The 24,559-nt window shown below is 37.6% G+C and overlaps 3 protein-coding genes across 5 annotated transcripts in view; 1 reads left to right on the forward strand and 2 right to left on the reverse strand.

Moving 5' to 3' along the window:
• Window positions 1-24,559, forward strand: part of LOC120424424 (serine/threonine-protein kinase N) — a 153,681-nt gene that overhangs the window by 92,403 nt on the left and 36,719 nt on the right. For all 3 annotated transcript variants that reach the window (XM_039588539.2, XM_039588538.2, XM_039588537.2), the window contains one exon: window positions 7,956-8,422. In XM_039588539.2, the coding sequence (XP_039444473.1) occupies window positions 7,956-8,422 (467 nt within the window). The remainder of the gene's footprint in view (window positions 1-7,955; window positions 8,423-24,559) is intronic.
• Window positions 8,428-10,171, reverse strand: LOC120424426 (UDP-glucosyltransferase 2-like). Its single transcript, XM_039588543.2, has 2 exons — window positions 9,949-10,171; window positions 8,428-9,892 (listed from the first exon to the last, which is right to left on the reverse strand). The coding sequence occupies exons 1-2, from the start codon at window positions 10,129-10,131 to the stop codon at window positions 8,507-8,509; spliced, it is 1,569 nt and encodes a 522-aa protein (XP_039444477.1). The 5' UTR covers window positions 10,132-10,171; the 3' UTR covers window positions 8,428-8,506.
• Window positions 12,916-15,636, reverse strand: LOC120424428 (UDP-glycosyltransferase UGT4-like). The gene is made up of 4 exons (XM_039588544.2): window positions 15,526-15,636; window positions 14,659-14,917; window positions 14,111-14,604; window positions 12,916-14,049 (listed from the first exon to the last, which is right to left on the reverse strand). The coding sequence occupies exons 2-4, from the start codon at window positions 14,830-14,832 to the stop codon at window positions 13,152-13,154; spliced, it is 1,566 nt and encodes a 521-aa protein (XP_039444478.1). The 5' UTR covers window positions 14,833-14,917; window positions 15,526-15,636; the 3' UTR covers window positions 12,916-13,151.

The raw sequence follows: 24,559 nt of genomic DNA on the forward strand, positions 1-24,559 counted from the left end.
TGAGGACAGTTTTCATGCAGATTCTGATATACTTTCATGCCGCCATGTATCACAATCATGCGACCGCCGATTGGGTGAAGCAATAAGCTGCTTTCCGGAAGTCTGATACACATTGTGAAATTTTGCCAACCGTGGACCAAGCACTCCTCGGAAAAACAGTTTCCGTTAGCCGTTAGCCAGTACATGTCCCTATTAACCTCAAGCTTTCCGTAATTGATTGTACTGCACTTACTGGCTGGCCGCAATTTGCTGAGTGACTCGTAAATAATTTCCGTCCAACGAAATGACAACGGGTTTTTGAACCAGAACCATGAACCAGAATCTCAAAACAGCAGAAAGAAAGTCTTCATTATTGTTCGATGCATCAACCACATCGATTAAAAGTTTCAACACAAACACTCATTTCAGAATACATCAGTTGGCTGGCGCGCATCCTGGAGATCGACGAGGAAAATGCAAGAATAACATCAAAGTGTCTCACTCACACATGACACGCAACAGGAGAAAAAAAAACAAAGGAGGCCCACCACCAAGTGTGTGGAGCAGCTAGCTGTCCTTTTTTTTCCCCCAGCCTTGACGTCGATAAAGCAGTTTTTTTTGTTCGAGCTTTCGGTGAGGCATTAAATCGGCATCACTGTGCGCCACTTGAAATATTTCTCAAGGGAAAAGTGCTGATTTAATGTTTTGAAGCATTATTTGCTGGTATTAAATGCCAATATAATGCTGATTTAATGCCGCTATTTAGTGCCTCGCGGTTACTTGGGACAACATTCAAAATTTAAAATGCATAAATAAATGTTACAATTGTTCTGTGCAATACAATTGTTAAAAGGGTACCATAGATTTTACTATTTTTTCAAAACAAATTTCCAGCAATTTTTTTTTTTGTGGAAAATTTGCAGGGGAGGTGAAAACTTGAAATAATATTTTCATTGGGGTTATTGCATCAATAAAATTTTACTTGCGTCAACATACCGTAAAACGGGGTGACTTTGATAGCCGGGGTGACTTTGATAGGTTTGCGATTTTTCCGCAAAATGAAGAGTACAATTAAAAAACGTAAGGAATGGTTTAGAAACATACTGACCGTGGTAGAGAAGTGTTCAAAGTACCTCAAGAACTACTTTTCATAAAATTTTGACAAGTTTAAAAAGTTAGTTAACTATAGTTAAGAAAATGTTGATGAAAGTCATTATTTTAAACTTCTCAAAGTGTCTTGATTTTCTCAATGAACATGATTTTTAATCGGAAATCGGAATGCATTTTCGGATTCTTTGGACAATTTTCCACTAGGAGAAGGTTAAAAAAGTTTGTAAATAATAAATAATATGTGTTTTTAAAACACAATTTAAAAAAAATCTCCAAATTAAAAGGCAATTTCAGTTGAACAAATTTCATGTAAAATGTGAAAACTTGTGAATCGTGCTTTGAATTCAGTATAAAATGCAATATAAATCGATAATTTTACAAACAAAACTAGTTTTTTACAAATTTCAGGCAAAATTCCGACTTTTTAACAATTTTTCCTAAAATTTATATGTATTTTGCTAAAAAGCTTATAAACTTAGTTAAATAAATATAAACATTGATTTTTTTCTTTAAAACTATATCAGCTACTTTAGTGATGGTACATTTAGCGGACAAATAAAGTTTGAACATCTAAAATATGATTTTAACATGAAAAACTATGACTATCAAAGTCACCCCGGAATTAAAACTAAGAATTTTTAACGTAATTTTTTTTCTAAACATGATTGAAAAAACTTTTTTGCCAAAATAGTGCATGGACTTTGTGTGGTCTACCCCAGTACATGTTTTAAAAATAATAATCTTGAGAAAAACCTTACCTGTTGGAAAATATTCTAAAAACAAATTGAAATCCTATCAAAGTCACCCCGGTTTACGGTATAACTTTACTATCCGCTACTGCCCCTGATTTGTTTCAATTGAATATTATATATTTTCTAATGCTGAATAAAATCAGTAAACATTGGCAGACGGATTACTAACTTTGACAGTATTTAAAAAAAGTAATAAAATGTTTAAATTTCCATTCAATATTACGCCCTTTTGATATGTTAGTCTTTATTTAAAGAAAATTAAAATATTTTTTTCGAAAAGATCGGAAAATTTCACGAATGTTTCATACTTTAACATTGTAAATCAGACCATTAGTTGCTGAGATATCGACATTAGAAAAAGGTGGGTTGTTTGGGTGAGACTTAGAAAACATCAATTTTCTTGTTTTTAAACCTTTGCATGGCAATATCTCAGCAACTAAGGGTCGTATCAACAAAGTCCGAAAAAGCAAAATATAGAGAATTTTCTCAGCTTTTCAAAAATATTTTTTTCAAAAGTGGGCAAACATGGGCACTATTTTAAAAAAATCAATAACTGCGACTATTTTGAAAAAAGTTACATAAAAATGGCTATAACTTGAAAACGGTGCCTTTTATCAAAATTTCACTAAAGTACTTTTTGATTGCAAATTCAATTTTACATCAAAAGTGAAATTGAAAAATTTTTGCGACCAATATTTCGATTTTTTGGAAAAAATTGTATTGATTCAAAAAATCATAACTCGGTCAAAGATTTTTTGCCCATTCTGGAAATTTCTGAAAAGTTGGCATTTGATGTCCTCTAAAACATATCAAAAAATAAAAAAAAATAAAAATAGTGTTTTTTTTGCAAATCAAGTTTTAGTGACAAAAAGTTAAATAAAAAATCAACAAAAAAAATTTTACCGTGTATCATTTTTTTTCAGTGTAGTCCATATCCATACCTACAACTTTGCCGAAGACACCAAATCGATCAAAAAATTCCTTCAAAAGATACAGATTTTTGAATTTTCACATATCATTTTTGTATGGACAGCTGCCAAATTTGTATGGAAAATTATATGGACAAACTAATGATGCAAAATGGCTTCTTTGGGCATACCGAAGGCACCAAAAAAGTTTCAGCCGGATAAAAAAATATAGAAAAAATCGAATGACCGAAATCTCAGAGAATTGCTCATATGAAACTGTAAACTGGAGCGTTTTGTACGGTATGTCCACGCATCATTCCTCCCCTGTAGATTCTGTGAAATGTGATACGTTCTCAGACACAACGCAGTAGGGCTGGCCGCTTTATTTTTTGCAATACATTTTCGGGTGTTCTCGGATGTACTGCATTGCTTTCATCGGACTGGCTGCGTTTGTGTTAGATTAGATTAGATAAATAATTAATTTTTGCCAGAATCGTCAAAAAACGCCATTTTTTAAACCACCTCATTTCGGATAGGACCCTCCTTAATCGCCAAACAAAAAATATGGGTTTAATCATTAAGTATTTTGGTCCAGAAACTCCCATGCCAAATTTTAGCCAAATCAGAGCACTTATGATGAGGATCCTGCTGGTTTGACGTGGAATCGCTGAATAATTTGAAAAATGAGCTATATTTTTTTATTTTTTTTAATGCAGCCGGGACCGTGGTGTAGGGGTAAGCGTGATTGCCTCTCACCCAGTCGGCCTGGGTTCGATCCCAGACGGTCCCGGTGGCATTTTTCGAGACGAGATTTGTCTGATCACGCCTTCCGTCGGACGGGAAGTTAATGTTGGCCCCGGACTAACCTAAAAAGGTTAGGTCGTTAGCTCAGTCCAGGTGTATGAGTCGTCTCCCTGGGTCCTGCCTCGGTGGAGTCGCTGGTAGGCAGTTGGACTAACAATCCAAAGGTCGTCAGTTCGAATCCCGGGGTGGATGGAAGCTAAGGTGTAAAAAGAGGTTTGCAATTGTCTCAACAATCAAGCCTTCGGACACTTAGTTTCGAGTAGGAATCTCGCAATCGAGAACGCCAAGGCAATGCTGTAGAGCGAATAATTTGATTTTTTTTTGAATGCATGTTTTGCTTCAAAGATTTTTTTGGATATGTAACTTGAATTGTTATCGTCTTACTATTTCGCATTTTCTGAATATAATCTGGTCGGCACTTATTTTTTGCAGGATTCCTGCTAACAAATTTGATTTTACACTGAATTGACTTAAGCTGGCATAAAAATCCAATTTCCGTGGCTTTTCACGTAATTCTATTCAAGCTGATTGAATTGACTCTCGCACACACACACATTCACTCAGACACCAGCAAATGTAGTTCAACTTTTTTTCAACACGCACACTGCCGCGAAAATTCCACTAGAGGAAAGTGCTCCCGGCACAGTAAAAAAAAGGGGTTAAATCTTTATACTGTAAATTTACATCTATTTTATGTAATTTTTCCTCAATTTATTTTGAATTATTAAAAAAATCACGTTTTTAGATGAAAAAAATCCCTAGATTTTCGCCTGTGCATATTGTGTCACAGTTTTCCACAAGGCCATTTCCGGCGAGGGTGCCAGCGAACGTGTGTGCAAATGACGACAGTGTGAAAATTGAATAAAGTTTTCCAAAGACGTGAGATTCACCAACTTTTGCGAATAAATTTCCGCAGAAATTGTGCGGAGAGCGAGAAAGAGAGAGAAAAAGAGCTTTATTTTCATTCACCTCACATATGTTTGCAAAGTGTAATATAATTGAGACATCTGATGTTGACGTGCTGCGCGCGAGGTGGATATAACGCTGGATAAGGGCTCTTACTTGGCTGCTCGGTTGAAGGAAGCTGAGCCACTTTGCTCGTCGGGGGTGGTGTTGGTGGATGGAATGTTGTACTATTGCTATATGCAGATACACTTGTAGTACAGACTGAATGGATTTCCTCTCCCTCTTCTTCTTCTTGTTGTACTGGGGCTCAACTCTCAGCTTAGCCCGGCTCAAGGGTGTTTATTCTATCTTATAAGTCGAACGAACGAGCATAAGCAATGCGGCAGTTAAGGCGCTCAAGTTATGCAACAGCAAAATAACCATTGTTTTTGCATGTTGAGGGAGGTTCGCAAAATGCAGCCCGGATGAATTGTTGTGTAATTGCGCCAGCGATTCCGATATTACGGTTCGGTAATGGAGTCCAGAAAGGAATGCACATTATTGAGTTGTTTCCCGGCCAGGAATTTTTAAGCAAATAACGTGTTTCGCTCATGGTGAGTGAGGCGAAAATACCTGTCACACTCAGGCTTGCCAAATTGACCTGCCAAATTGATTCTGGGGAAACGTCCTACCTGAGCCGGCATGAATCACGCCGAAACGGATTGGGTCGGTTTTGGTCGTTAAAAAAGTCACGGGAATTCCCGGGAATTAACGAATTTTTGATATAACACAACAAGAGTAAAATGTGTCGGTTAATGTTTACAAATTAATTAATTTGATTTGTACAAAGTTATCAACTTTGTTTAAATAATTAACAATAACAACTCGTTATATAAAATTAATATTTAACATATATAAAAATTCTGGGAATCTAACGCAGCAAACAAAAATTGGAATGTTGAAAATTTGGTTGGTTGAAAATAAGTAATATTACCTAAAAATTGTGTAAAAATGTGATCCTGACGAAAGTTCACCAGTTCCTGATGATTATATTACATATTTTTTGGACACAAAATCTGTCACCATTCCCTGATGAATATTACCATCCTTTACAACCGTTTTTTATGTGTACCTTTACAACCGTCACTAGATTCTACTTATAGATTATCCCATGGGATGAGTTAGGTATTTACATCCAAGGATACGCCCTATTGAAAATTGACAACTTAATTTTACATCACCATCACAGTAAACAATTGAATAAAGTATTTTTAATTTGAAGGTCTAATATTACCTCAACTAAGCATGGTAAAATTAAACATGTTGTGGATTAAAATTACCCTTTTTTGACATGTACCTAATCCAGATTTAATGTTCCCCTTATTTGTTTAATGTGATTAATGTGATAAAAAGATAAAGTTATCGGATGAACTGGAAGAAAAACTTATACAGACAAATATAGTGCGAAGAAAAGCCAATGTTAAGCCCATTTTTTTCTAAAAGTTCTCTGTAAATCGAAAATATGAGTGCTTTCTTTCAAGGTATTTTTTACAAAAAATATATTTTTTGATAAGTTTCTATTTTTAACACCTAAAAACTGCTCGAGAAAAAGGGGGAATTTGTATGGATTTTTGATAGACCCGAACAAGTCAAAAATTATTCTTAATTGATTTTAGCTGATTGCTTTTGAATTTCCATTGAAATTTTGAAGTTTTTTGAAAAAAAGGAGCAGATTTTGAAAAAACACCCTAATCAGTTTTTAATTTATAATCTGTTTTTAGTTAAGACTAAATTTATTCCCAAAATATGAATTTTTTATTTTTATTTTTTATATGTTTGGAACTAAAAAAGAATATATCAAGAGTTTTTTTTTTTTGAATAGGTCCTATAAACATATGAAAGACAAAAGCTCATAGGATCTTTTGAAAAAACTCTAGATTTGCGCTTGAGTTAAGCAAAAACAAATATTGTCAAACATAATTTTAAGATGCAACAAAAAATTTGCTATCAAAAATGGCACAACACATTTGTTGATAAAGTTCACGGTTTCAAGTTTCAGACAATTCGAAGTAGAGGTGGGCAAAAAAGAGCGAGCCGCTCAAAGAGCCGATTCACTGAAAAGAGCGAAAAAACCGTGGCTCACAAAAAAAGAACCGCGGTTCTTTTTTAAACTTCGGTCTTTTGCAAGAACCGGCTCAAGAAGGCATGATTTTTGTTATCAATATAATTTATTGAATTTCCAAAAAATGTAATATTAAATAGAAAATCTTGACATAGACATCTTGACATAGAGACCGCCAAGAAAAAAAACGAAGTTGACTTTATAGCTGTCGGCCACCATTGTCAGTACCAACCACTAGTGTCTTCCTTTTAACTACAAGGACTTCGCCGCCCTGGGCTCCTAAGTGTTTGAGTATGGCACGGAGCGACGGCGCCGAATACCCATAATTACACAAAGAATTTTAGAGCGCCCGCCAAGATCTATGGTTTAAAAGGCATCTTCTCGTTTTCAGTTTGAATTTTTTTTATCAAATAATTTGTAAAAGTCCAATGTGAAATAACTTATAAAATCACACGATTATTAAAAAAAAACCTTTTCATCCAAATTTTTAAAAAAAGCGAAAGAGCCGTTCAAAAGAGCGGCTCTTTTTAATGAGCGAACGAAAATGAGCGGCTCCTAAAAAAGAGCGGTTTTGCCCACCTCTAATTCGAAGTGATTTTTTTCGAAACACGTTCAGTTTTTTGTAGTATAAAAATAATTCATGAAAGTAATGTGTACTGTTATTTTCCACAAATTTAATTTTGCATCAAAATTTTTATTATTTTAGATGTAAACTTTTTTTCAAATTTTGCATATTATTTTTTTAATTTTGTTTGAAACATTTTAATTTTTCTCAAATCCTTTTTTTAAATAATTATATCTCCGGTACCTAATTTTGCACCATCCTAAACTTTAGCGCAAAAGATGCATGTCTTAAATACCCCAAAGCATATCCAAAATTGAGAATTAAAAAAAATATTTTGAAAATTCAAATTTTAGGGTGCACTCAACCGACAAAATTACCGACAAACTACAAAAAAAATCATGTGCGAAAAAGTAGAAAATTACTCATTTTTGTTAAAGGTTGCCAGATACTTTGTTTTCAAACTTGTCAAAATAAGGTTTTGATGAAAGAAAACTGTTTGAACTATGTTTTTACAAGTTTGCAAACCAAGTTTCCGGTAGTGTAATACCACCTTTATATTCTTTTTAAAAAAAAAAAAGCACAGCCTTCGATCATGAATACCTAATTAGAATGTCTACAACAATATAGAATGTATGTAGTTCATTCTAACAGAATTAACGTTAAAGATTGCTAATCAAAAAACTAGGTGGCAAAATTTAAAGGTTTGGTTGTTCCAGTAATTTATCTTTAAATATTAGAAATCGTTATAAATATCAAGAAAATGTTAAATTGTTTTGCAAAGATATTCCCTAAAATCTTATTAACGACACTTTCCCCCTCTCCCTTTCCAGACATGCTCCCCTCCCCCGTCACACAATCGGCGCAGGGCGTCGGTGGCCAACAGTCCGGCGGCGACCTCACCCCCAACGACAAACTGCTCGTCTCGCTGGAAAAGCAGCTCAGCATCGAAACCAAGGTGAAGAACGGCGCCGAAAACATGATCCAGTCGATCTCGAGCGGGCACCACGGCCGCGACAAGAAGCTGCTCGCCGAAGCCCACCAGATGCTGGCCGATTCCAAGGCCAAGATCGAGTTCCTTCGGTTGCGGATACTGAAGGTGCGCCAGAACAAGCTGAACAACAAGGTGGCGGAGGAGAACGGCGAGGGGCGGCCGCGGGAGTTGGAGAACTCGCTCGAGGACCGGATAGACGAGCTGCGGCATCGGTTACGGATCGAGGCGGCGGTGGTGGACGGAGCCAAGAATGTGATCCGGACGCTGCAGAGTACAAAGACGATCGACAAGAAGGCGCTGCAGGAGGTAGGTGGAGGAGGATGATTTTTATTATTTTTATTTGTGGAACATTCTCGTATCTCTTATCTTATCAAGCAATGAAGCGGCGAGTTAGTTTATTTTTTGCTTGGTCTGTCTGCGACAGAGCAGTCGCGCGATGCCCTTGAACGCCAATTTCAGCACTTTAACTACGAGATACAGCGCCAGAAAGATGATCGCGATCACGTCCAGCATTTCGTTTTGGAAAAAGTTGAGTTCGGCGCCTTGGTAGTGCATTTGGGGGGCGCCCTTGTGTCGGATCACGTACTCGACCCAGTAGCAGGCCGTGTCCATCGCGGACTGGGGTCGATCCCGGTACACGACGGACACTTCCTTGGCTCGTGCGCGGTAGCTTGGATCGGTGAGGATCTGCTTCAACTTTTTCGACAGTCGCTTCTCGGTCAGGGTGGTGTAGTCTACCTCCAAGCCCCAACCTTCGCGGACAATCGACCCGACGTTGCCGGATTGTTCGGCAAAGATGGGGATTCCGAGGATCGGGACGCCGTGATATCGTGCCTCGGCCATTCCACCCAGGCCTCCGTGAGAGATGAAGAGGACCACGTTGGGATGGGCCAGGATGTCGTCCTGTGGAAGCCACTTCTTGGTCATCACGTTGGCCGGTTGGTTCGGAATGGTGTCCGCTTCCCACTTCATCAGGACACGTTGCTTGAGCTTGCCCAGACTCTTCACGAACTCTTGCAACTTAGCCGCCGGTAGATCTTTAGATTTGAGATTCGATCCCAGACAGAAGTAGATTGCTCCGTGCTCGGCACCGTCCAACCACTCCTGGATGTCCTGCGGCAATGGGTCCGGCTTGGTCTTGATCTGCAGACCACCGACCTCGACCACGTTCTGCAGGTATGGACGAGGACCGGCGTGAGAGAAGTGGGTGTTCAGCAATACCAAAGAAACGTTCTTCCGGACAGCGTCATAGCTCGGATATCGATCTTGTGGGAAGGCCTCCTCGTAGAACGCCTTCTGGTGATACCACGAGTACAACCCAACAAGATTCTCGATACAGCTGACCATGAAGTTCTTCAACCGGGCCACCACCGGCACCATTGAGTCCTGAGGTCCAAGCATGATGTGCGGCACAGCAGAAACCGCCCTCGGATTCCCCACCAAATCAGCCGTAATCTTGGTCAATCCCGCCGTCCAAAGCACCACCGTCGGTGCCTGGAAGTGCGCTCCGTACCCAAGAATGAAATCCGCCACAAACACTCCATTGATCACCACATCAAACTGCTCACTTTTCAACGCCACAAACTTGGGATCGTTCACCATCTGCTTGGCCGTCTCCATCATCTTGATCATCATCACCGGCAGCGTCTTCAGGATGTTCGGGGGCTTCTCCAAAAACTCCTTGGTCATCTTGCTGGTGTAGTCATCCACCGGGATGATCACCTCCCGATAATTAGCAACCGGCTTCGCCAGCTTGAACGGACTCACCATGGTGACCTACAAAAAAAAATTCTAAATTACCTCAAAATCTCAACTCGATCTTCACAACTTACCTCATGTCCCCGCACGGCCAACCCCTTCAGCAGGGCCTGCCCGACCAGGACGTGGGATCGGCTGGGGCTCGGGAACACGCACAGAATGCGGGCCGACTGGACCGCGCCCGGAAGTGCGAGAAAGGTGCAAATCACGACCGCTACGGCGGCGGCCGTAACCGTTGAAGAACTGCCAAACGTCATGGTACAGAACGCTCTGATCGCACCCGAAGTTGGTGCGAAACTGATAGATGAATGTTGCTGGACGGTTTGTGACGATGGAAGTGAGTCGTCGGATGATATCGCGGACGGTGGGTTGGTAGTGGAATGTTATGTGAACTTTTGTATACCTCTTGGTAGAAATAGGTAAGCTTATACATGAAATGTCATACCTATTTTTTAGTTATTTGTTGAACAATTCTTTCTTATCTATTTTTACAAAGTTAAATAAATAAATATCGAGATGTGCATTTTTAATGCAATTTTACCCAGATTACTGAGTAAACAATTAAATCACATAGAAACAGATGAAAATTTCACATCACTTATGTAGTTTGGCTCAGTTTCAGATTAAAAATTACACTAGTTTTTCTGGAACAAAATGTGCCTAATTGTGTTCCAAAACTGTGTAGCTTTACATCAGAAACTGGGTAAAATTACAGTTTTTCTCTGTAATTATTTTTTACGCAGTAATTTAGGAACAATTACTTATAGAAGAGATAAATTTACACATACTGTCAACCAAATATCAATTTTCACACAATAAGAAAAAATAAAAGTGGAAATGTAAATTTACCTCTTTTGTGTAATTTAACTTACATTTAAGTGTAAAAATGAAATCGCTTAGAAACAGATTAACTAATTTTCTCACATTAATTTGTGCTAAAAATTAAAATTAAAGATGAAAAGTTTCACCCCGCTCATGTCATTTTTATCAGTTTCTGATTATAATTTTTTTTTCTGTTCATAATCTGTCAAAAAAAATGCATTTATTACAGAAATAGAGTAAAATTACAGCTTTTTCTATGTAATTATTTTTTAAAACATTATTTTTCTATTAAATTACATGCAAAAGAGGCAAATTTACACTTAAAATTGAAATATCAATATTCACGTAGTTAGTGAAAAAAGAAGATGAGATGTAAATTTACCCAATTTTTGTGTAATTTTACCCAAATTAATGTGCAAAAATTGAAATCATTCAGAAACAGATGATGTTTTCTTTTTTCGTTAGGAACTGAAGAAAATTTTACCTCACCTATCTAAATTTTCTCAGTTTTTGACTGAAAATTAAAAAAAATTGTCACAAAATTTGTCTGAAAGATTATGTGTCCTTACAAATGTGTAGGTTTACATAAGAAACTGGGAATAATTACATCTGTTTAATATGTTTTTTTAACACATTCATTTATGTTAAATTAAATATATAGCCTTCAAATTTTCAACGCGCTTATTTGCAACTTTTTTTAATACTGTGCAGGGTTGACAAATTTGATTCAATTTTTCAAATTTTAACCCATGTATGGAAGCATCGTCTCTATCAAGTAACCGGTCACGCAAACCAAGGCAAATGTAATCAGTAACTTATTGTGCGCACATTTCCTATTATATAAAACAACAAATAAGTGTGAGTGTCAAAGATAGGCGGCACTCAAAACAGGTGAATCTGTATACACACAAATGCTTACATCATGCTTATGCAATTTTTCCATTTGCGTTGAAACTTCATTTGTCATCCTGAGGGAGCTCAAGTATTCATACTTATTTGATTTGGAGAACGTACACAGTGAATAAAGTGGAATTTTGGAATGTGTAAAATTGAAAGGTGTTTTTTTTGCCATTTTTGTGTAATTTTACAGCAATTAACGTTGGAAAAATATTACACATTAAAATATGTAAATTTACACATTGCCAGATGTAACATTACCATGACTTTTTAACTGTGTATTTGAGTGCATTAGGTATCTATGTCTCAATCTACTTATTAGAAAACAAGAAATGAATTGTCATCTCGATGAAAGATAAGGCCGAGAAGAAATTAAAAGTCATTCAGATGTACAAATGCATTAGGTATCTTAATTAGTTTACTCATTCAAAAACAATAAAAAGATGGCCATCCCAATGCATGATGATACCAGTTTAATTACAGCTACACAGCCAAAAATCCGATGGTAAAATCGCATGCAAAAGCATGCACATCACCTTCGTCAAAAAAGACACTTAATATTACACACTGCGTGTACAACTTTTGTGTATACAAAAAAAAGTTGCAACCGACGGGATTCAAACCCAGCACCATCAGTAAGGACTGGCGCCTTAGCCCGCTCGGCCATCAGACCGATGAAAAATGGAAAGGATAAATGTATATTTGAGCTTGACATTTCGGTCAAATGAAGATTAATTCATTTGGTGAGAGCTTTCCATTTTAATACAGGCAACTCTTCATATATTCTAACATATTTACAACTCATTAAAGACCAACCACGCCAATCTTACTATATACGCGGTAGGGTGTTCCCTTGGTCGTTCGCTGTGAGTTGTGGATTGCCTGCTTCTCTAATGAAGGTTCGACTGAGGGGGCATGCTTATTAATTTCTCGTCGCTCCATACCCTCAGTGACGTGATGGGAGCAAGGGCGTCTATACAAAGTGTCCCTACACCCGCTACAAATTTCCGGCGCTTGGGGAGGGGAAAGGGGTTTCTTTTTATTCTTCGCGCCGGTATTTGTAGCACTAAAATTCGTGCAAAAAAACTTATGCACGTGGGTGTACAGATTACGGAGTAAAAGATGATCGAATTGTTCACCTAGCGCTCACATGTGTTCCAGGACCAAGTTGCCTGCGGGTATGGGGATCATACATACATACATACATACATTTGAGCTTGACATTTCGGTCAAGTAGATTTCCCATATAGATGGGCTACATATTTCAGGGTGTAATATTACACAGAATTTCATAAAACAATGCAAAATTTATTTTACACCCAGGCCTTTTACACGCAGCTGGATTACTACTTTATTTGCTGTGTATCAACAGAATTGTTTTATTGTGTAAAATACAATAACCTGAACTTTTATTTTCTATTGGAATGACTTGAATGATTTGGTGAATCCCTGGTTTACAAAAACTTGGTTATTTTCTTCTTAAATTTAGTTAAAAAGTACTTGTCTTCAATCACTCAAATCTTACATAAGAACACAGGAATGCTTCCTAAACCCAACCCTAATTCCGCTTCTGCTTCGGCTTCTTCTGGCCACAAACCACCCGTTTCACCGTTCTAAACAACAATCCTAAAATCTTAAACACAACGTACAGCACAGCTCCAATCGCCGCAAAAACGTCGATCAAGTTCCGCTGTAAAAAGTTCAAATCCGCTCCCTGGTAGTGCAGATGAGGCGCTCCCTTGTGTCGCACCACGTACTCCAACCAGAACGTGGCCAGATCCAGCCCCGTCTGGGGTCGATCCCGGTACAGATCGGCCATCTTCTGCACCGTCTGGCGGTACTGCTCATTCCCCAAAACACCCCGAATCGCACTGCTCAACGTCTCCTCGGTAAGATCCTCAAAGGTCACCACCTCGCCCCAACCTTCCTTCAGCACCTGGGCGGCGTTGTGCTCCTGATCGCCAAACATCGGAATGCCCACGATCGGCACTCCGTGGTACATGGACTCTGTGACGCTACCCAGTCCGCAGTGCGTCACAAACAGCACCAGGTTCTTGTGCGCCAGAATGTCGTCCTGCGGCAGCCACTGGCCGATCATGACGTTGGCCGGCTTGCCGGGCATCACGTCCGTGTCCCACTTCCAGATGATCCTCTGCTTGAGCTTCGAGAGGGCCGCCAAGATGGCGTCGAACTTGTCCTGCCGCAGGTTCGAGCTCTTCAGGTTCGATCCGAAGCTCAGGAAGATCGCGCCGTGCTCGGCCCCGTCCAGCCAGGCCTGGATGTCCGCGGGAAGGGGGTCCGGTTTGGGCTTGATCTGCAAGCCGCCGACCTCGATCACGTTCGGCAGGTATGGCCGGGGTACCGCTTGGGTAAAGTACGAGTTGAAGATCACCAGCGAAACTTGACGTTTGGCCTCGTCGTACGGGAGGAATCCTTGCTCTTCGGGGAAGTTGTAGCTAAAAGAGGGGGAATGATCGTCAGATCCGATCGCATGATAGCAGAGTCAACAGTACTTACTCGTAGTACGGCTTTGTTTTGTAGCGCAAATATTGGGTTATGGCTACATCTACTCCGTAGATCAGCGTGTTCTGCACTCGATCGAGGAAGCCCATCGGATTCTTATTGCCTAGCATCATGTGAGGAACGGCGGCCACCTCCGCTGGGTTTCCGAAAAAGTTGACCATACTGCTGAACCCGGCGCTAAAGTACAGCACCGTAGGGCACTTGAACAGCTGCCCGATCCCGGCGACGTAGTCGTTCATGAACCACCCGACCACGGCCAGATCGAACCGCTCCTCGTCCACCAGCTTCCGGAACTGGGGCGAATTCAGCGTAGTGTTGGTGTAGTCCAGCGATGCCGCCACGATCACCGGCATGACCTTCAGCATGTTCCGATCTTTGCCCTGCATGAAGTTGGCCATCAGCGGTCCAAAGGCGGCCTCGATCGGGACGTTCACGTCCCGGTAGTTCTGCACGGGTTTTGACAGCGGAAATGCACTGACCATGGTGATCTACAAGGGAAAGGTTCTCGTTACACGATCACTTGATCACCTTGCGTTACAAACCTCGTGACCTCGTTTGGCCAAGTTCTTCATCAACGCCTGCATGCCCAGCACGTGGGATTTGCTGGCGGTCGGAAAGACGCACAGAATTCTTGCGGAATCGGCTCCATTTAGCAGAATTACGGAGGTTGTTGTGACCAGGAATAGCAGCGTTAGTAACCGAGTTGTGGAACCCATGGCGATGTGTCGCTCTTCGAAGTGATATCAGCAAACTGAGCTGGGTGTTGGAACGACTTGGGCTTTATCAGTGCCGGTCAACGCGCTGAAAATAAGCATGAAGGTAATAAACGATAAAGACCACTTTTTGATTGTACTTGGAGAAAGAGACAATTGGAAATGATTCATTATTTTTAGGATCGTTAGTACCTTTTTTGGTCAATCTAGCATCTGTCTTATCAAATTCAATCAAATCTTGTGCACACTGTTCCTTTTTAAGCATGAGACATTTAACGGGAGTTCGTATTATCTGAATCACACAAAATTAAAAAAATAATAAGATGAATAGAGAATCGTCTTAAATTTCAAGCCGGACTTAATCTACCCAAATACGGAAGACCCCAACGCGCAATTGCCGCAATTCAAAACTATACAACAAAAAAACAACGCGAAACCTGTTTTAACCCATCAATCTTTGACTCCTCTCGAAACGAACTTCGGTTCGGCGCCAAAAAAATACAGCCCGCCTGACGCAATCAACTTCACAATTCACGCACCCCAAAAATCTTAATCGACGCTTGACTCAACCGTCATCATCCATTAAAAGTCATAAATCTAAACGTTTAACCTAGAATTCGCGGCATCCCCAAAGTTATTTGGATCAATCGCGACCGATTATGGGGCCACCCGTAAATTCCGCGCTTCGATACTCACCACAAATTGTTGCACTATCAAACTCTTTAAAAAAAATCTTCTCCTATAAAAATTCCAACGTATTACTGAAACACGCCACCTAGAATGAGCGAGAGGAGAACCAACACTGACCAACAAGCCTCTGAGCGCGTGAGATCTTCCCCAACGTAAAGTCGCTTAACCTTAGCGCGTGAGTAAGTTCACAAACACAGGCTGATTTGCCAATTTCGCGACTTATTGCGTTTGTTTTGGTCGATTCCTAGCCATGGTTATGGACTTCGGGGTGATTTGTCAAATAATTATCATTTTATTGTATTTTTCTACATTTTTCAAATATAATTTAAAATTATTTGTTTTTAAAAAAATCAGAAAAAAATTAAATTAAAATTGAACAAAACATGATTGAGATTGTCAATTTACCCCACTAAATCAGTTTGCTCTCTCTCAGCGAAGTTGTCCGCGGGAGGGAACTTTAAATGTTTGCGTGTCCGTGTCAGCTGGCTAATGTACCACTTGCCAATATGCTAATAATATTGGTGCCGGCAGCAGTAGAATGCTAAATTACTGTCGTATGTGGGTGTGCGAAAGTGCATAAATATTAGATTACTTTTGATGTACTACTCTAGAACTTTAGAATTGAACAATAATTATTGATTATTTTTATATGTTTTCTTAATTATGTTACAACCTGAATTTTCCATCAATATTTGAAAAAAATATTATTTTCTTTTTTCATTATTTAAGATAGACCCTTACCAAATATTTGACCAGTATAGTGAGACAGTGTCGAGATCCAGTTAATGATAGACTTTAAGTGGAAAAAAGTTCAATCAAGCAAGCAATTAGCATTAGCATTAGCATTAGCATTAGCATTTTAGGACGCCCTATCCACGGATGGCTCCACAACGCTTATCCCACTGTTTGGTCTGGTTGTGTTAGACCCTCATCCGGAACAATAATCCAACACGGGAGATACCATGTCTTCATCTTTTGATGAGTGTGTAATACAGCCCAGGGCATAAGGGGGTCCTCGCCGGGTCCAAGCTATCCTTTGGGGATCGGAAGGAATGTTAGTAAACACCTATCTAAAGTGCGCAAGGATCCCTGCGTCACCTTAGTGGTATAGATGTTTGTAGGGAGGTTTTGGACTCAATGTTAGTAGACAGGTAAGACCCTAGGATATACCTCGAGAGGTATTGCGGGTGATATGTAAGTTTGTTTAATTGTTTGGGGTTTTTTTTTGCTAAATTAGCATTTTTGTTAGATTGTTGTATTTAAACTCATTCAGCCGGCTTCAGAGTGCACATAATAAGATTTAAAGTTTTCATTTTAACTATCCTAAACTATTTCTTTTGAAATCTAACTGGTTTTGTATTTTATCCTGTAAGTAATTTACATATTGATTTATCAATATTTTAAAGTGTTGTAAATTTATAGTCTGTACTGAATATTGAAGCGATTCTTGATTTATTTTGTTTATAAAAGAAAAGAACAGAAATTCGATACGACAAGACATCTTCAAACTTATGATTAAATTTAGAAAGAGAAGGAAAAGATTTGATAAACTAAGAATAATGCGAAGAATACAGACTGAGTTTTTTTTTTTCTAAATTTTAGTTGATTGATGTATTTTATTCTCACGGCATGCAATCGGATGCTGCTGTCAAGAAAATTAATATTAAATTTAAAGGAGTTAAAGGATTAGTTAATGGTAAGTAAATCAAAGACAGGCGACTGAGGAAAGATTTAACTCACTAACAAATCAACGAATAATTTGAAACAAGACCGATTCAAGATCTACATGTATTTTATGCTTCCTGTCCAGTGCAAAATTCAGTTACTTAATTTTCAAGTAAAATATATTATGATTGAGTTATTGAATTTTAAAGTTAAATGCATGATGAATGACACCAAAAGAACAAACTTTTTCTTGGAACAAACTCACCGGGATTCTGCGAAGAAGGCATCACTGAATTAGTTCCGCCACCGACCACCGTCAAACGTAATGGCGTGGTGGCTGACACACTGGCACAAAGCGTCGATGAACTGTCACCTTTCGTCGCACCGGCCGCTCCTCTCTCACAGCTCACTCCAGTTTTCAAGCCCGCGGTAATCCAAGACGCACGAACTCACACAGACACAAGCCAAGTAGGTCGAGAGCATAAAAAACACTCCTTCCCTTCTCTTTAGCTACACCAACACACACGGCTCGCAACATAACAGTGGCTCAAAATTCTGCAATTTATGTTTTCTTCCTTAGCTCTCCCTCTCCCTCTCTCTCTCAATTATGTTTCGCTCACACACACTGACACAACTCAGAAACATTTCCATTTTTCTCTTTTGTGGCCACTGGTAAACCTGCTTGTGGAGTTTTTATGCTCCGCTCTCGCAAAAATTATATCTCTCTTCTCTCTTCCGAAATTTTCATCAGCCGAGGTACTGCATCTCGTACCGCCATCTTGGAAATAGCAAATCAAATTTCACAATTTTGCAATAAAACACCAGAAACTCTAGAAAATTTTCACTTCCATTATGTTATTCCGATTTCTAAGCCACTCCGAACTTCGTTGTCTGCTGCCGTTCGTCAAACACTCAGTAAATAACCCCTAAAACCCCTTTCGAAAAACAAGTTTGCACTGCAGAAAACGAACACTTCACAACGTTCTGATACACCAAAAACACTTCAAAATAATGTAATTTCACGATCAACTCAACGACACAACAACACTAATCGTCCCGTAAACCAATTTGACCAAAAATCCCGAAAAATCACTTCAAAAAACGAAAATATTCACGACGCCAAGACCTTGTCCCGAAAATGCGTGCTCTCTCGGCCGATGCAAAACTCGCTCCTTCAATCAAGCAAGCAATTCTTCATAAACCAGGAACAATATATCGTTGATGATGATGAGTTAAGGCAGAGATACTCAACCAATTTTATGACGCTTCTCCTTATCGATAAGAACAGAATCGTGATTCCCGTTTCGCAATTCTTCTTGTAAGTTTATTTTCCTAATTTTAGACTTTTTATAAAATTGGAAACAAATGGTTTTGATTTTATTTTGATTTTTTTTTTTAAATGGTACGTAAATATTCGAAAATCTGTAATTTTATAATGAATTTGCTGATCATTTTGGTGTCTTCGGTAAAGTTGTAGGTATTGTTGAGGACTATTCCGATAAAAAAAGGAACACGGATTTTTTTTAAGATTTTTTAATTAAATAAAAAATTTTTTCACAAAAACTCAATTCCCCAAAATACGTATTTTTTTTATTTTCGAGATTTTTTGATATGTTTTAGAGGAATTCTGCTACCGAGTTATGAAATTTTGAAAAAATATTGATTTTTGGAAATCGAAATTTTATGCATAATTTTTTTTTACCTAATTTTTTATGTAGAAATGTTCTTTACAGATTTTTATATATAAGGCCTCATTTTCAAGATATAGCCACCGAAAGTTTGATTTCAGCATTTTTTCGATTTTTAAAAATAGTGACCGTGAGTGACCAATTCTGAAAATATTTTTTTCGAAAAGTTCAGCAACTTATTGCCCGATTTTCAATGTTAAAAAATGAAACATTCGTGAAATTCTCCGATCTTAACGAAAACAATATCTTGAATTTTTTTTTATCAAGACTTTTATTTCAAAAAGGGCGTAATATTGAATTTTTAGCCCTTTTGAAATGTTAGTCTAATTTAAAAAAAATAAAAATATTGTTTTCGAAAAGATCGGAAAATTATACGAATATTTCATTTTTTCATATTGAAAATGCTATTTAAAAAAATGTGTCGATATGATTTAGGGAACAAAAAGGAAACTTTTGAGCGTACTAGAAGTTTTTTTTACAAAGATACGTTTTCTTGAAAAAATACATTTAAAAAAATATGGATAGTAAAAACAAAAATATTTTACAAATCGTTTTTTTTAAGTAAATCTAAATTTACAAGCTTAAAATACTCCTATTTTTAATAAAATAATTTTCTTATTTTTTAATAAAATGCTCCGTTTTCAAGTTTAACTGGTTAATTTCTAAAAAATTGGTGCCATTTATTAAAACATTATTTTTAAGAAGGCAAAATTCTCGTTTGTTTGGCAGCTGGAAGCCTATTAGTCCAATTTCTATTCATTTCAACAATTTTAACTATTTAAACAACTTATTTTGCAAAACTTTTGAGAGAAACCAGCTAAATTCCCTTTCATTAGTCCCTTTAACTGGTTTTAGTTGAAAACGCATTTTGAAATCTGTATTTAACGTTAAAAAGTGAAATCAATATAATTTATTTTTCAGTTAAAAACATTTTTGAAATATAAAAGGGCTACAAACATCAATTGTATCCACTAAATTTTTTATATTTAATTGAAAGAAGGAACTGGAATGCTAAAAATATTTAATATTGAATATTGAGGATTTCAAATTCTTGAATTTTATTATTACTATTCAAATGATAAACTAAACGTATACATTTCACGATTGAAAGATTTAAAGCACTTAAAAAATGCACTCCCCATTTTTTTGTCAGATTGATTTAGTACGGTGTGTCCACGCATCCTTCCTCCACTGCTGATATTGTGAAATGTGATCCATTTACAGAATCTGTCTCTGCAGTTAATTCAACGCAGGTTATCTGATCGCTTTATGGTTTTGTTAAATGTGTGTTGTGTTCGATACGATACATCTAATCTGAACTTTTATTTATTTAAATCATAAACATAAAATATAGCGGATTTTAGTCTTTAACAGAGCCAAAGAAAATCTCCAAATATGTCATTTTTTATCATGCGGCAAAGTCAAATGAAACAAGACAAAACAGCTAACCCATTATTAAAAAAAAGAGTTTTTCTTTCTAATGCTCTCGTCTCGTCTATAGGTTTCCTTGCAGAGGGTTCATCTAAAATATTGATGGATTATTTAACCCTTTTAAATACAATTTTATTTTAGAAAATAGCCAATGAAATGGGATGAAAGCAACAATTATCTGGTTAGCAGTTATTTTTTTTTCTGCCCAGACAAAACTCAGACACTGTCTCGATATCCCACCGTGTGCGCCACCACTGGCATAGGTAAACATTTCCAAATGTTTTGATTTACCGCACATTATGCAACACACAAAAAAAAATCCCGCAAACAAATTTGTAAACAGACACCAATCAGATGTCAATCCCAATTTCGTGATCCCGGCGGAGATTCCGCGGGAAGATAATGCGTTTCTCCTCCTTCGCACGTGTGTATTGCAAAAAAAAATCTCGGCCTGCTGTGCTCGGTAGCTGTGTGTGTCACTCAGTCACTGCTTGACAGCACTCGGTGGGTGATTTTTTTTTTTTTCGGGAACGTCATCTTGGAAGCCGTTTCGAATTTTTGGCCAGGCCAACCTGATCGATTCCGTGCCAAAGGTATTTTTGAGGAGGCAAGGAGGGGTCAAGTGGACTTTAAAGATTATTGTTAAAATAATTTCGTCAAATGAATTTTATTTTTTGGATATTTTTTGAAATTGATTGAAAACAACAAATTTTGACAACCCTATCGCACAACGCCATGTCACTGATGGCAACGACACGCCGACTATGTTGGGGTCGGTTTGTTTATCACGCGAGAGTTCGAAAGATTTTTATTTTTGGCTTTTGTTCCGCTCCGAACCCCAAAAACCAAAGCAAGCAAAGAAAAAAGGCAGCCAAACGTTCCGAAAGATTCGCGCGCCGCTCGAAGAGCGCAAAAATAATCCAAATCCGCGCCAACCTCGAAAATCTCAACGTTTTTGAGACAAAATCGCGAAACGCGAAACCAGATGATCGCGCCGCCGTCGCCGGAAAACGTCGCGTTTTGTTTTACCGTGTGAACAATCGTCGCGCGCGATCGTTTCTCCAAAGTACTGCGCGTTCGCGGGTGCGTTTCTTGAATTTCGCGCCAAAATCCCTTTAAAAATATGAACTGGATTCGCCGCAAGTCGTCCAAATCTAAAAAGTCGTCCTCACAGGAATGGCAACTTCAGGAGCGGCTTCGAATGGAGGAAGAGGTTAGTTTGAGTTTGTGCGATTTCTGTTTATTTTTTGCGCCAAAAATGATCGTAAAACATGAAACATTCTCTCAAATTTAACCGGGATGTTTATTCTTTTTTTCTCTGGGTGCGTTTGCTGAAGTGGATTGATTTTTGTTGTTTTTGCGGTGTCACTTGTGGGGGCAGTCGCCGATCGTACGCGCCATTTAATGGGATGTTTTATTTTAAGGTGAATTTAGAGACTTAAAAATAAATACGTGCCAACAGGAAGCGAACTTTTTTGCGTGCCGTTTCGGGGGGATTGACAGCCAATTTTCCGGCAACGCTACTTTGAATCAGCTGATTTTTGTTGCGAAGTTTGAGCAGTGACATAACTCTCGTAAAAAAATATGAAAAATTTCCAAAAATAAACCGTTGACATTTAATAGGTCGTTTGGGGTGACCCACAACACGGAAAAGCAAATCATCCCGTTTGCTTTTATGACTAACGTGCCAATGCCGCGGGTGCATTTCGAAATCAAAACCGACACTTTACAAGTTGGCGGTTGACCGGTAGCAAACCACCTCAAATTAGTCGCCAGGCTAACAAGGGAAGCGTTCGAGTTATGAGGAAAAAATCTGTTACAGACGTAAATTAGTAATTGCTTCCCCTGCCGAATAGTGGTACCGCGGAACACCAGATGGTTGGTGTTGTTGAAAAATTATAGGTAGGAAAGGGAAATAGTTGGTTTACGATGGGTAGAGTGCTTCTAGAAACAACATGCAAAATTGCATTTGCATTGCATTTTAGCAATTTCTTGTCATACTATAGTGACAAAATTGCCTACTTATCTTCACTAAAAATAACAGTGCTGAAAATTTCAGAATAGCACTCATTTTTCCAAACTGCCAAACCTTCGTTGGAAAAATATACGACGCGTGCTGAAAAAGTTATCATTTTGTAACTTGTTGCAGGACTATGTTTTGTATATTTGTGTTTTTTTACCTTTTCAAATGTTACGATTGATTTTAAATTTTGTAATTTGTTAACTAATGTTTTATTTAAAATCAGTGGAATATTTCCTAAGATTTCATGAATCATGATTTTTTCAAAAAAATGTGTTTTTTCGTGATTTTTGTTTTCAAAAGAGCTCTACCAAATGAATTTTGACCATTTGGCTCAGTTAAGGGGTTACATACATGTAGAAAATTCCAAAATGTCATATTACAGAAAAATTCACTTAATTCACTAAAAAGATGATTTTCAATCACTCCTGAAAGTTTCATGAAGGTATTTCGTGACTGAACTGAGTAAGAGACGATTTAAGTTCACAGCTGCGCAAAGCGAACTGTCAAACTTTGTGAACGTTTTTCTCTAAACACCGGGTTGATTTATGGGTGCACCAAATTGGCTGAAATTTGGGGTGAAGACTCCCAAGACATATCCCGTGTGCATGACGAAGCCCGATTTTGAAATTACGATTTTTTTAAATACAAAAATCAAAATGTAACGATTTTTTATATGAAATACATAAAAATATTTTAATCTTTTTTTTAAATTATGATTTGAAAATCGGCCTTCGTCATGCACACATGACCAGTTTAACGAGTCTTCACCAAAATTTTGAGCCGATTTGGTCAAAGCAGTGTTGAGATATCGTGGCACCCGTTTTTTTTTAAACTGCTAATTTAAAATAGCTATATCTCGGCAATGGTACATCCAAATGTCTTCATATTTGTTTTGTTAATAGATGAAAATGTACATTTTAATGACCTGCAAAAAGATTTAAAAAAAGTTTAATTGTGTGCTCATACCAACCTCTGAGATTTTTGACGATTTACATGTATGTAACCCCTTAAAGCTATACTTTTAACAAATTCAAAAATAAAGTTTTTAAAAAATGGATTGATATTCGGTCAGAAACAACATTCTCAAGTTACAGATTTTTGAATATTTTATGGCTTTTTTGAACATTTTGTATGACGATCTGTTATTATTTGTTTGTGGCCAAGACAACTTTTCCGCAAATTTCTCAACTCTTCAAAAATATTTGCTGGTGGTGTTTATCTCAAGATTTTTTTTTTCTTTAACGCAAAATAACAAAACTTGGAAAATAACTATAACTTGAGAATGGAACATCGTATCAAAAAAAAGGAAGAATTTTTCGATTGCAAATTCGAACCACGTGGACACTTTAGGAGTGAGTAGGGTTTTTTTTCTGCGATTGTCCATGCTCCATACAAAAGAGTTTTTTTTTGTATGGGTGTTGAGAATTCAAAAAAAAAGTGTCCATATGGTTTATGGGTGGTCCCTAATCATAACCTACAACATTGCCGAAGACACCAAATTGATCTAAATATTTCTTCTCAAGATACAGAATTTCATGCATTTACATACCCATTTTGTATGACCAAAATAATATGGAGACTTGTATGGAAAACATAATTATGAAAAATTGCTTCTTTGGACAAAGGAATAGAATGTAATGTCCCGCCTGGAGCCCGGTGATTTTTTTCGCTTCGTGGATCAGTTGGATACCAACAGTCGTCGTTTCTTTCGAATGCCGTCCCTAAAGTGTAAGGACAAAGTTTCATCCAAATAAAAATAAATCGCAAACTATTCAAGTTTTAAAGATTTTTGATTTTTACTTTCAAGCCTTGATTCAAAAGTATTTTTTCGACCTCTAATTTTTTTTCAACATATTTTACATTCAGTGATAAAATGTAAAATTGAAAATAATCTTAACTTTTTTTATTTTCCTTGCAAATATTTTGAACTCTAGTGAAATCTGTTTTTTCAGGATAATGATGGGAAAATTATTTTGAAGATTATACGAAAAGTATATCCTGAAAGAGTCATATTTTTTATAAATTTATAAAATGTTCGATCCACAAATATATATTTTTTTTTATTGCAAAGCACATTCTTTTCAAATAAATGAAAGTAGGAAAACATGCGCGAAAATTACAAGCAATTTTTTGTTAAACTTCAAAAATACGGCTAAATTGTTTAAGTAAATTCATGATAACTATTCATTTCCTCCCTGCTAGGTAGTCCAAACTTTTCAAATTCAGATTTGTT

Source organism: Culex pipiens, chromosome 3 (genome assembly GCF_016801865.2).
Source record: "Culex pipiens pallens isolate TS chromosome 3, TS_CPP_V2, whole genome shotgun sequence".
NCBI classification, from domain to species: Eukaryota; Metazoa; Arthropoda; class Insecta; order Diptera; family Culicidae; genus Culex; species Culex pipiens.

Coding starts and splice junctions, on each gene's coding strand:
- LOC120424426 (XM_039588543.2), bottom strand. CDS start 10,131: ATGACGTTTGGCAGTTCTTCAACGGTTACGGCCGCCGCCGTAGCGGTC. Junction 9,893..9,948: donor TGGCCGTGCGGGGACATGAG/GTAAGTTGTGAA, acceptor TTTTTTTTGTAG/GTCACCATGGTGAGTCCGTT.
- LOC120424428 (XM_039588544.2), bottom strand. CDS start 14,832: ATGGGTTCCACAACTCGGTTACTAACGCTGCTATTCCTGGTCACAACA. Junction 14,605..14,658: donor TGGCCAAACGAGGTCACGAG/GTTTGTAACGCA, acceptor TTTCCCTTGTAG/ATCACCATGGTCAGTGCATT. Junction 14,050..14,110: donor AAAACAAAGCCGTACTACGA/GTAAGTACTGTT, acceptor CCCCTCTTTTAG/CTACAACTTCCCCGAAGAGC.